Source organism: Oculina patagonica, chromosome 1 (genome assembly GCF_052425735.1).
Source record: "Oculina patagonica isolate OP01 chromosome 1, crgOcupat, whole genome shotgun sequence".
Classification (NCBI taxonomy): domain Eukaryota; kingdom Metazoa; phylum Cnidaria; class Anthozoa; order Scleractinia; family Oculinidae; genus Oculina; species Oculina patagonica.
Genome location: NC_135758.1, coordinates 7,820,001 through 7,833,739, shown reverse-complemented (window position 1 = coordinate 7,833,739; position 13,739 = coordinate 7,820,001). Strand labels below are relative to the sequence as shown.

Sequence of the window (13,739 nt, the reverse complement as noted above, 5' to 3'; positions counted from 1 at the left end):
TTTGTTGCTTCAATAGCCTTTTTAAAATTCGAGTTAAAAAAAGTTATCATAAAGCACGACGGTTCAAACAATCGAAAACTTCCTAAAAAATCAGGTAAAAAATTGTACTCAAGAACTCAAGAATTGTGCTCTAGTGTCAAGTGATCGATCGCGTGGATGAACGTTGTCACGTGATTTAGTTGCTTGCTTCATGACAAAATCGAAATAGCATCTTACAGTACTGGAAAGAAAATGAAGCAAGTAAACATAAAACAGGTTTCAAACTGAATATAATACATAGAAAAGCACCGAGCATGATTTCTTAAGATGGAACCTTTAATACACTACAGACCAGTTTATTACATTTAGGACCAAAAGTTATTACACTTAGGACCTTTATTACATTTAGGACCAAAAGTTATTACACTTAGGACCTTTATTACATTTAGGGACATTTATTACATTTGAGGCCTCAACAATATCAAGTTCTAAAGATAAACTTAAATCCGCACCCAGGGCAAATCTATCCGACTGATCGCTTCTACCCGCATTTCAGAAATAATGTTTTTAGACATTCAGTTATGTTGAAAACTAAACACATGAAGTGCATTACAGTGCTGCGCGTCGAACCGTGAACACCTAACAAAGTTTCGTACAAGTTTTTGACAGGTTTTTGACAAGTTTGATGAGTTGTCCGGTCGCCGAGCCAATCAGAAGGCGGGATACGTAGGAAGGCGAAGTCGCTGACTCATGCGGTTTTGAAAGTGTTTTGCACCTTTCCCGCGAGTTCTATTCCGAGATGGCGACTTATCAGATCAAAGTAGAATACGGAGACGACAAGCGGTTTAGCACTTTTCTCCTGTACGATATCACCTTGGAAAAACTCTTATCTGAAGTCAAGCGGCACTGCTCGCCTTTAGCTCACCTGCCAACCTCAAATATTAGAATACGGTTCCGAGACGAAGATGGAGACTTTATCAATCTTTGCGGCTCTGATGGCTTCGCATTTCAGGAGATGCTGAGAAGCTCAAAAACCGTAAAGGATCAAGACTACAGGAAAATTTATCTCGTAGCAAATGAGGTTGATTCGCCAATGCCTAAAAAGTGTAGACGTACGGAGCGAGCCGAATCGGAACCCGATATGGATCAAAATAGCGGTGCGTCCTTGGAGCCTAAACAGTTGTTGTTTACCCCAGAGAGTGCGGCATCAAAATCTCTCAAGCAAAGCCCTTTGGACACCCAACAACAAGAAATCGAGGATAATCTTCAAATGCTTAGAGTGCAAATAACAAGTGCAAAGGATGAACTAGCGAAACTGAATGAGAGACAAAAAGAATTCCGCTCTCTTGGAGAGATAAGAGGTCGAGTTTGCAACAATTGTCACCAAGGCGGGCACACTAAAACAACATGCTCTGGACTTCCATGCAACGATATCAATCGGTGCAAAATAAAGGACAAGCACCCAGAAGAAAAGCAAAAGGTCACCGGTCTTCAACGTGAAATCAAAACTCTTGAAACTAAGTTTATCGAGGAGGAATCCAATTTCAAGAAATTCACAGCCGCGCGTGAAAGACGTAAATTCTCATTCTTCGCGGTAATGAGACCGCGCTTGAAAGCCCAGAACATGTTCAAGTACAGCACTGGTAACAGAAATATTGTGGATCGTGATCTTCTTATTCTACAGAGAGCACTCAAAAAGGTCCCTGACTGGGATGAAAGTGAGGATTGGCGTTTACCGAAAATAATCGAACAGTATGAGAAATCTAACGTGGACATTTATAAGCCAAACCTAGTGTAAACAAGGCGCGCGGCAATGAACTGAAGTTGAATTGAATGAACTTGTGTTTTATTTATTTTCGCACGCCCGAACGCTTTCGGATATAGTTTGAGCTGTTTGTAGTTCCTTTTAGAAAACGTTTATTGACATTATCCTCAGTATGTTGGAAAATATTTGGAAGAATTCAATACTCTGTCTTTTAATATGTAAACAAATCGAACAGTATAAATATTCTTGAGTTCTTATGTAATTTCATTGACAAGATCGAGATAGTATCCGGTTCATATTTATTAAACATGTTCACTTGTTATTATACAAGTATATTAGTAATGAAAAGGCTAGAAATAGCCGCAGTGTTTAAAGTGAGCGAATGAGTTTGCTGGGGAAATGTTTAGAACCGCATCAGCTATCGCCACTTTAGTCTCGTTCATTGCCAACATCTGGTGCCTTCGCAGAAATGCCTTTATCTGATGAAAGCACAGCTCACACGTATTGAATTGTGGAGAATAGGGAGGTTGGTAAATGAGTCGCACTCCACAATCAGTTAGCATATTTCTCAAGACAGGCTCGATGTGGTGTCCATGGTGGAAACCGCAATTATCCATAACTACGCAGTCACCGCGCTCCAAAACAGCGCTTCCATCTCCGCGTTCGAGTTGTAGTGCTTCATCAAAAAACTGCAGAAGCTCCATTCCGTTTGAGGGACCATCTACGATGTTGTAATAGTCAACACCAAGGAAAGAATGGAGAAGATTAAGCGTGTAATTGGCATTTGATGCGTAGCGCTGCATCTCGAACGCAGCTTGGCCTAATGTAGCACTTCCATATATCCTGTTCCCAGTCGTTTTGATCACACTTGATTCATCAAAAAAGTGCAGGTTTGTTGCGTTTATGTTTGATATTTCGGTCAGATATTCATCAATGCGTTGTAAATTATGTGGCGTCGCAGATTCAACAGGAATAACACTGATCTTTTTCCTTGTCATAATCAATTTTTCGCGAACAACTTTGTTTATCTGCGAAACGCTTGGGATGTCCGCGGGATTGACAACGCCATCTAGCAAAAGCCGTTCTTGAAGTTCTCGGCCATAAATGCTTGGCTTCATCAGTTTCTGGACTTCTATATAATCTAAAGCATCTTGATCGATCTTTCGGCTTTCATTGTGACTTTTAGCTGGACGAAGGGATGTGTTTGCTTCATTGTAACGGCTCACTACTTTATTGACGTAACTCACACTCTTGCGAAGTTCTCGCGAGATTTGTCGCTGGCCCCATCCTTCGTCATAGAGATCTAATATTCTTTCCCTGTACATGTTTGGTAAAACTCTACCATTATCGAATATTCCACCATACGCGTTCACTCGTAGCTGCACATCAGCTGTATAAGAAGCGCAAAATTAAAAAGAAGCAATAAACTCGCACGCGGCAGAACACGATACGAAATACAGAAAAATAAATTCCACGAACTGTGAAATACTTACAAACATTGTTTTGATAAGCATTCATATCTTCAAGTTCAATATAAATGCTCCTTCTTTTTCCGTCCGCGCCTGTCGAAACTTTACACTTCGATAGACTCAATGAAATCCCGCGCTTTTTCAAACCCGTTCGCTGATTGGTCGACAGAGACGACTCATCAAACTTGTCAAAAACTTGTACGAAACTTTGTTAGGTGTTCACGGTTCGGCGCGCAGCACTGTAAGTCAAGAACATAATTCCCTCTTCGTAACGTGTCAAGCAACAAAACCTTCTCGAAACGTGTCAAGAAAACAAAGCTTTTCCATTTTCGAATAGGGGTGTGCCGCCAAGGCTTTTTAAACCCTGACCCTATTTAAGGATGAAGAAAGCGAAAATTAATACCCTTTTTAAAGCCCAAGCCCGAAAAATGACACCCTATTCAAGAGAAAAACAAAAACGAAAAATAGCGTGAACGGGTCAACTTTATTACGTTTTTTGACACGTTAAGCGTGTCGAGTTATAAGCGCGCGAACGTGTCGTGTGCGTGTCAATACCAAAGTGATCAAAATCCCTTGGAGGGTCACAAATATAATTTTATACTTTTAGTATTTTGGTCTCTTTTAGTGATAAAAAAAAAGCTTGAGACACGCCCAGATTGGTCTCTTTTAAGGTTTCTTTTCAAAGTTTCCGAAGAGCATGTAAAATAAGGTGGCACTCTCCATATGGGAGTCCCACCTCCCAGGAAGAGAGCGTAAGAATGGAAAATGAGGCAGCCGCACTGAAGCGCGTAATCTACGGAGGGAACTTGTCAAGAAAAAAATGACTTCAGAAATTCGGTCAGAATGCGCGGCCTTTAGAGCATCTTGCAACGACGGTGATTCGTTTAATTTTACTCCTAACGCAGTTAACGAATATTTGAAAGACATTCGGATTCCTGTACTCGCTGTGAACGAGTTTCCAAATTGGCACGCGGCGCTTATCAATGTACGGATTTTTATTTGCAGTTCAGCATGCTTAAACTAGATTGGCTTAAAGTGTTTTGGATTCCAAAAATGGAATTCTTCACACTTTCACCGAAGAAAGGTCATGTTCAACATTATTTTTACCTAGATAAATCAATTCATATTTTATACTATCAGACGGGTTTTAAAGGCCATTTCTAAAACTCATTTCGGTATAACTCACCTCGAAAAGAAAACGAAATAAAACCAAATGCTAGTCATTATTCGTACGAAGAAAATGTTTTAAGTTAATTTCCGAGGCTGTTTTTGGATTTTGACAAAATTCTAAATTTTTTTTACAGAATTTAAACTTTCACCATTTTAAGGTACATTTGAAGCTACGAAATAAAGGCCAAAGTTATACAACCTGAAGATGGATAATAAGTGCATTTTCTTCATCTTCATTTTTCAGGGTCCCGTTTTGGAATTGTGGAGCCCTTTCCAGAAAATATCTATCCACTTGAGTTCACTTCAGCACAGGTGACATGTGTTGCTTTTGATGCAAGTGGAGTCAAAACTCCTGAGAAAATCCTGTTCATGAGAAGAGATGAGTTTAATAACTACAAAGAACTCAAGCCAAATGACAAGCTCCACTTTAACAGCCGAACAGAAATTTTATGGGGTAAATATCATTTCAGGTTCATTTATATCGTTACTGTGATATTCGGGGCTCGAAACCAAATAAAGTTGTTCATAACATGGCAACCATGTGCTCAGGTTTTTAACCAAATTGCGCATGCTCGACATATGGCCTTACGAAGAGAGGGCCTGGACCTAAGTATATTACATTCCTCTCCAACAAGAGGGATTGTTAACTGGAACGAAATGACAGAAACGTCTAGAGTACGCAAATTAAAAGTCAAAGTTCACAAATGTCTCAAAATTCAATTCAAAGATCACAAAATAAGGTGGGTGGTCTCCTTTCCCGCTGAGGATACCTCGGTCGCTGACAAACTAACCCTGGCGAACTTGGAGTGGTGGACTCCTCTGGATTTGTTCCACGGTGCTATATATCTAGCCTGTTCCTCCTTTGGGCACTGAACAGTCCTTCACCTTCTCGGTACCAGCGCTCACAGCAACACAGTGCGGTGTGGAAGCACTAATGGGAGACTCCAAGACAATGGTAGAGCCACTTGTCATTGGTCCACGAAACACTGACTCATCCATGGGAGGCAGTTCCTCCAATGGTGCACTCATGTCAGCCACAGGACCGGACGGTTCACATGCAGTGGACTTCAGATGGTCAACATGAACACATCGCACTTGGTTCCCACAATGGACTAGGTATGTACGCTGACCTTTCACTTGAATGATTCGTCCAGGAACCCACCTTTCAACTCCCTGTCGCCAGTTACGAACTAGAACCGCCTCATTTACTTTAAAAACTCGAGCCTTTACTGCTCCTTCATCATGGTGTTGCTTCTGTTTCACCAATCTGTTCTTTCGCAGCTTTGTTCAGGATTGGCTTAAGTAGTGTGAAGCAATTTCTGATCTTTCGTCCTCAGAAAAGCTGAGCTGGTGACTGTCCAGTGACAGTATGTGGCATACTGCGGTACATGATAAGGACGTTAGCCAGCCGGTGCTCCTGACTGAGTTTACTTGTTTTAATATCCAGCACTTGCTTAGCCAGGACCACTTTAGTTTCTGCACTGAACGCTCAATAGCTCCATTCGATGATGGGTGGTACAGTGGTACGCGGGTCAACTTGACACCATTCTGTTTCATGAACTGAGAAAACTCTTCTGAAGCAAGCTGAGGCCTATTGTCGGAGACTACTTCTTCGGGCAGACCATAACGAGCAAACGACGAGCGCAAAACCTCAATGATTTTCAGACTGGTCGTGGTTGTCATGGGAATCACTTTCAAACATTTGGAATAGGCGTCAACCACAATAAGAGAAGTCGACTTGTCCTCCTAGGAAAAAGCAATGTGAATTGTCTCCCAGATATTTGACAGGCCATTTCCATGGGTGTTAGGGTGCCTTTGATGGAGACTTGCCGACTGACGCACAGACTTTCCAACCACTGACCCTCTGAGCAATGTCTGCATCTAATCCGGGCCACCAAAGATACCCTCTTGCTAATGACTTTATACGGCAGATCCCATGATGCTCCTGATGCAATTCATCTAAGAGGCGATCCGGATACCTTCCGGGAACTCTCAAACTCTCAACCCCCACAGCAAGCAGCCTTGATCCACAGAAAGTTCCTCTCTGCGTCGGAAAAATAGAGCTGTAACAAGTGATCCTCAATGGCTTGGGGCCACCCATGCAAGGTCATATCATACACACGAGCTAGAACTGGATCTTTTCTTGTGGCAGAAGCCAAGTCTCTAGCAGTAATAAGCAGTTCATCTACATAACTGATCACAAACGCCTCACCAGTCTCGACATAGCTCGGTATTGGCATGTTCTGCTGATTTCCGATATCTAATTTCATGCTGGTAAGCTGCCAAAATCAGGGCCCATCGCTGCATTCTCGCGGATGTCAGTGTGGGAACATTCGTCTTGGGTACTAATATGGTGACCAGGGGCTTATGATCTGTAATCACCATTAACTGTCGCCCATACAGATAAGAATGGAACTTTTTTACCCCAAATACAATTGAGAGCGGATTCTTTTTCAATCTGCGAGTAGTTCCGTTCACTAGCAGAAAAGACCGGGAGGCAAATGCAATGGGCCTCTCTACAGACCTCTACACTATTCTCCATCACATGGGAGATTACGGCACCAATGCCATAAGCTGACGCATATGTACAAGCCAGGCAAAGAGATTTTTTGAGATCATAATGGACAAGTAGCGGTGAACCTTGAAGCTGCTCCTTACTTCTTACAAACGCCCTTTCACATTCTTCTGTCCTCTTCGATTCCAAGGTGCATCCTTCTGTAAAAGTCATGAATTCAAGTGGATGCAGAATCGTGGCTAGACCCGGAACAAACTTGCCATAGTCATTGGGCAATCACAGATATGACTTACATTCGGTGACATTGGTTTGCTGAAAAATATGCACTTGGCCCGATTCAGTCGGATACCATGCTCTTGCACTTCGATTGAACACTTATATTACTCCCAAATCTCCAAGTTTTCCTCTGTGGAGCAAATTTTAAGATTGCTACCGGTTTAGATAATTGGGGTGCTTCAAAACAACTGTCTTACCTTGGACAATGAACAATCAGAATTGTTTTCTGAAGACAAATGTAAAGCATAAATTGGCAAATTGAGAATTGTTTTCTGGTGAGTGAAAAGTCAAGAACATTTTGTTTGTTCTCTTCATTGCATGTCATTGGTTGTTAACCATTAGATGAAATGTAAACAAAGAGCATCACAATTTAAAACATCTGTTCTTGATTATTTCTTCGCAGCCGGAGGCTGCAAGCCCACTGGTACAATTTGCTTGCTGCAGAATAAGACTAGAAATACTTTTAATTATGAGCATAATGTCATATATTGGAAATTTTGTTACAATTCAACCCTTGCATTAGGATTGAACCCGGGCTAATCAATCCGCCATTGACCATTGCAGAGTCTATTTGATACAGTGCAGTTAAAATATCTTAAGGTTAATGTTGTCAGCGGCTACTAAATTGAGTGATTTATTCTGAGCAAGATTTAGCGACTATTTAATTAAACGAGTTTTCCGAAAATTGTAAGAAATTAGTGACAACGTGTAAACCAGTTTTTAATGAACATATAGCTCAGATGAAACTAAATGTTCAGTAAAATTAAGTTTAACAGACAAATTTTAGCGAGTAATAATTTAGCGATTTTCGCCCAACTCGCTAAAAATCGCTAAAATTAGTAGCCGCTAACAATAGTAAACTTAAAGTACTTCACATGTCCAATACTAAACATGTCATGTAATACATAATATGCACTATATTTTCAGTACTGTTACACTGAAGGATACAGTTCTGATAGTGGCATTATTAGTGCATGATAAATATTTTATGTCCTATCAGACATAAATCTTTTACATCTAATCAACTCCCTCATACATCCAATTTGCAGATAATAAACCCATGCTATTTGTTACCATGCACATCCGAAATGTAACACTAGATGACGACAGCTTGTATGGAGCACTGGGAAGTTATGAGTGCCATGCATTTGCAGTTGGTGATGTCAACGAGAGAGCAAGGCATCGCTTTAGTGTTAGCGTCATCACAAGTAAGTTGTGTAAACCATTCAACATCAGTTTTTAACCGCGAAATATTCCTTTGACCCTAAACACTTGGCATTGTATTTGATTGTACCGAACAAACCGTGACAGCCGCGATGTCATTGCAAAAGGGTAAATGCGAAGTTTAAATAGTGCTAAGATGCGTTAAAAATTGCTTTCTGTTTCTTCTTGAAAGTTCTTCAGCTTAACTTTGTTTCTATTGCATAATTTAAAACTACCAATGGGCTGAAAAAATTGTAAGCCTAGGCACACTGATCTTTAAGCTAGCTACGCCATACATGTAGCTGTGCGCATTTATCGAGTTATGGATACATCTAATTGAAGAAACGTTGACCATGGAAAAAGCATAAACCATGAACGATATGGCCCAATGGCATTCTGTGTAAACTTCCTTGGTAAGCTTAGTAATATTCAATTATGGATAATCAAGATAATTTTGTTTTTGAGTGCCTTAAGAGCACGATTTGTGCCATCCGTAAACTTTCGCCCGAAAATCCCGTTGTCCCGATAAGCTGCCCGTCGCCCCCACTAACTGCCCCTGGGTCTCCGAGGATGGATTTATGCAGCATGTCTTATTATGAGTTGCCCTTGGCCGCGCCTGAAACAACTGGTTCATCTTTTGCGTTCTGCGAACTTTTCACATGCATCTTTCTACACTTTTGAAGATGCATTGAAGATGTCACCAAACATCGAGAAATTCTTAACTGGTGTTTAAGTAAGTAACGTTTTGGCTTGCATATTATTGTCGGTTTTTTTAGAAGCTGAAATTCCTAAAGTCGTTGTCCCTGATATCAGTGTCTTGCAACATGATGATGACGTCGCACTCATCTGCAACTTGACTGAAATAGGAAATAAAGCTTCCAACCCACTGAAGAGGATTTCGTGGTTTAAAGATGGCGAGCGGTTAGAAAGTGTGCGAAATCCTGACCCCCAAGACCCCAGGGACATGCTTGGTCCGCTAAAAATAAAAGCTGTCAGCTTAAGAGATGGAGGAAATTACACCTGTCTGCTGGAAGTGCTGCTACGAAATGTTAAAGAATACAATGTGTCAGATCACACTGTGATTCATAGTAAGTGCAGAGTATACTTCTGAGATTACTTGTTCTATCCTGAATGGTACATGTATCGAGATACGAATCTTATCTCGGGAGAGAAGATTGGCGTGTCACATAGATTCACTTGAGCAGTGACTATCAAATAAATAAGAAATATAACTTATCTTGTAAAGTAATTCATAGTTTAATCATGTTGTGTCGTTGAAAGGCAGTGTGCAAAATCTGGACCCGCAAAATCCAAGGGCAAAGGAGGTCCATTTAAAAATGTTAAGTATTGGTGTCGGAGATGGAGGGAGTTGCACTTCTCTCCTGGAAGTACTGAATGATTTTGAATGATTTAATAATTTATATAGCGCTTTTTACATGTGCTGATCAAAAGCGATTTACAATAATTTCATTAAAAACAATAAAAAGTATACATATACATAAAACTACTAAAACCTAAAGGTAAAATACAGTAAAAATTTAAAAAGATACATTAAAAAGCTGATCTAAATAAAAATGTCTTAAGTTTACTTTTAAAAACACCAAGTGTCGTAATGATACGCAGGTCGGCCGGCAAACTGTTCCATAAAGCCGGTGCAGATGAAGTGAAGGACCTGCCGCCAAGTGTTGGGCGCATTGTCTCCCGTGGAACTTCTAATAATAGGCTACTATTTGAGCGTAACGAGTATGAGCTCGTTTGCTTAACTTTCACCAAATCACTAAGATAAGATGGCGCAAGACCATAAATTGATTTAAAGGTAAGAATTAAAATCTTAAACTTAATTCGATGAGCAACGGGAAGCCAATGAAGCTCGTAGAGGACTGGAGTTATATGTGAGTACTTTGGTATATCCATAATTAGTCTTGCAGCGGCATTTTGAACACGCTGCAGTTTGGAAATTTGAAGAGTTGGCAGTCCATACATTAAGCTATTACAATAATCCAGTCGAGAGGTAATAAAAGCATGAACAAGTGTACGTAGACTATCAACAGATAGATATTTCTTAATTCTCCTTATATTATGTAAATGAAAGAACGCACTACTGCATGCCTTGCTGATATGTGTAGACATGGACATTTTTTCATCAAACCAGACTCCCAAATTTCTAGCACAGGCGACAGACCTTATGTCATTATCACCTACGTGTAAACAGCCGTCGCAAGCTAACTTATTTAGCTGATACTGAGTTCCAATTAATAACATCTCGGTTTTGTCATCATTTAGTAGAAGTCTATCACTAATCATCCAACTTCGAATATCTGCAATACAACTTTCCATGGCCCTCATTGCAACATCTTGACTGACTTGGCTATCCGGTTTAAAGCATAAATAAAGTTGAGTGTCGTCTGCAAAGCAATGGACGCATGGTAGGTGTTTTTCTATAACGTCAAACAACTGAGATGAGTAGATAATGAATAGAAGAGGTCCTAAACAAGAGCCCTGAGGTACCCCGCAGTCCAAGTTGAAGCATTTAGAAAGTGTACCACTGATGTATATCTGCTGACTTCTGTTGGACAGATATGATTTGAACCAGTTCAGGACTGTTCCCTGTAAGCCGACTTTGTTTTGCAACCGATTGATGAGTATCTCGTGATTAACAGTGTCAAACGCTGCACTAAGATCTAACAATACAAGGAGCGTGACACATTTTGAGTTCATACCAAGCATGATGTCATTCATAACCTTCAACAAAGCAGTTTCAGTACTATGGCCTGCACGATATGATGACTGTAAAACTGGGTAGATGTGGTTCTGAAGCATGTGTCCATGAGTCTGATTGTATACAGCCCTTTCTGTTAACTTAGAAACATACTGAAGATTACTAATGGGTCTTTAATTCTTGTACAACAAGTCAAGGCCAGCCTTTTTTAAGATTGGATTCACCAGTGTGCACACTTCCATCCGTCAGCAAATTGACCAGTCATAATAGATGTATTGATGATCTTTGTAAGGACCGGAAGTAAAACATCCAAACAGTTTACAACAAGAGGCGTTGGGATGAAATCAAGCATGCACGTTTTCTTCGCAGAACTGAGAACTAGATCACGTACATTACATTCTGTTAGTTGCGAAAATGTTTCCATGGTAACAGCAGCAGTCATACTAGGGTTAGTAAGAGAATCAGAGTCGTTGCTAGGTAAGACTTCCGTCATTTTATCCAACTTTGAGTGAATATCACAGATCTTTTTAACAAAAAAGTCACCCATCTCATTTGCCAGTTGCAGCTTATCTTTGAGAGGCGGAAACAAAACTTCATTCTCCTGCTTCAACAATTTTCTAGTGGCATTGAAGAGATCTCGTTGATTTGAGCTGTTTTCATTAATGAAGTCGGTGTAAAATCTTTTCCGTGCCACATTCATAAGATAAGTAGCATAGTTCTTTTTTGCTTTGAAATAAGTTAAATCAGACGAATTCCTGGCGCCATCTGCGTTCAGCCCTCCGTCGGTCTCTCCTAGCATCCTTGATATCATCATCATACCATGGTACCAGAGGTCTGACTTTGATGGTCTTTGTCACCAGTGGTGCGTGACAATCCAGTATCTCGGATAGTGTTGTGTTGTACAGATTTACTAGATCATCAAGATTATCAGGACTGTCTTGAATAAGGACAATAAGAGCCGAAGACCGCACATCATGTGAAAACAATTCAATGTCAATACCTTTAATTTTGCGATAGGATATCTCTTTGACAGTCAACGATGGTTTCTTAATTATAAGATCACAGATCACAGTGATGTGGTCGGAGAAGAGATAATCCACGACAGGAGCGGTTGATATTAGCTCGTCCACGTCCCTTGTAATCACAAGATCCAGTGTATGGCCTGACACGTGGGTCGGTTTATCAACGTGCTGTTGTAAACCCATAGACTCCAACAACTCTAACAATCGTGCACGATCAGCGTCACCAAAAACGTCGACATGAATATTAAAGTCGCCAGTGATTAATAATGGCTCAGATGACATAATTATTGATTCCAGATATGAAGTGAATTCTTCAAAGAATTTGCCTGTTGTAATTGGATGTTCTGAAGAATATGGTGCCCGATAAATAATCATGATTCTAAGTTTACTAGATCCGCAATCCACAATCCATTCCGAGTATTCAAATGACGCTTTCTCGCCAGCATCAACTTTCTTCACATGCAGAGAGTCTCTGATTATTAGCGCTGTTCCACCACCAGTGCGGCCGACACGAGAATGATCAACCATTTTGAATCCAGGAGGTGTTGCTTCTATTCGTATCGTTTTTAAGTACTCCTTAAAAACCATATATAGACCGTATAATTTGTCAGACAGCACTATGTGTGTGCTAATTATAATACTTACAATGACATGAATTGCAATATGATCTACTCTCGGGCTAATCTTTTCGAGAATGTATGGAATGTTTATGGTCTTGGTACCAAATGGATGCCAGAAATAGAAAGATGGTGATGGTAATAGTACGATTGCTAATTTTGAGACCATTGCATTGACGTGTAAATGTAATTGTTTATGGCACGGTTTCAAGGTTTGAAAACTTAAGACGACCGTGTATGGCAAATCCTTTAAATTTTTTTTTCAAACGCCTCGGGATCTGGAACTCAATATCACCATTTGTAAGGGATGCTAATGATCTTTTAACTTTTAAACGATTACTAGGTAAATATTTTAGGTTTTAATATTTTTAACTCTTTTTAGCCGCCTATTATATAATACATATTTTCATAGATAATTATATAACTTTTTTTTTCTTTTATACAATTTTGCGTTCACGCACACATTTTAACGAGCGCTTGCGCTGAGCGCTTGCGCTCCTAGGTGTCGCGTGGTTAAATAAAGTATCATTGTTGTTAAACCGGCTTTCAAACCTCCATAAAATCTCAAAATTTAACCGATAATAAATGGCCTTAAAAGTGGCAAACTGACGAGTTTCACCAAGCTCTTTCCATTTGGGGCTTCCATTATATTGTAGGCAAGGGAATGTGACAAAGATATACAAAGAGCGTATTATTGTGTATCATTTTATGTGTTGTCATTTTATTGCGTTTTTGATTCTAGTTGCACCGTGGTTTGAACATAAAGGCGAGAAGGAAATCGTAAAGGAGACAGGAGAGGGCGTGATACTGGAGTGTAGCGCCAAAGGATTTCCTTTGAACGTGGAATGGAAATTTAAGAGTAGCCAAACTTTTGTTTCTTGTATTGGTAAGTTTGAAGTTTGGACAGATTGCAATTGATCAGCTTTATTTCTCCCTTTTTCAAAGATCCTTGCGGTAAAAGCGAATACGCCAGAGAGAAACAGGTTTTGTCACTCGTGATCAAC

The 13,739-nt window shown here is 40.1% G+C and overlaps 2 protein-coding genes and 1 pseudogene across 2 annotated transcripts in view; 2 read left to right on the top strand and 1 right to left on the bottom strand.

The window, feature by feature from the left end:
• The window catches only part of LOC144655236 (fasciclin-2-like), a 43,206-nt gene that overhangs the window by 11,342 nt on the left and 18,125 nt on the right, over positions 1-13,739 (top strand). Inside the window, exons 2-4 of the mRNA XM_078515462.1 lie at positions 4,628-4,837; positions 8,224-8,382; positions 9,154-9,465. Of these exons, the coding sequence (XP_078371588.1) occupies positions 4,628-4,837; positions 8,224-8,382; positions 9,154-9,465 (681 nt within the window). The remainder of the gene's footprint in view (positions 1-4,627; positions 4,838-8,223; positions 8,383-9,153; positions 9,466-13,739) is intronic.
• Positions 590-3,459, top strand: LOC144648290 (uncharacterized). Its single transcript, XM_078507903.1, has one exon. The coding sequence runs from the start codon at positions 779-781 to the stop codon at positions 1,775-1,777; it is 999 nt and encodes a 332-aa protein (XP_078364029.1). The 5' UTR covers positions 590-778; the 3' UTR covers positions 1,778-3,459.
• Positions 11,317-12,706, bottom strand: LOC144636365 (uncharacterized; annotated as a pseudogene).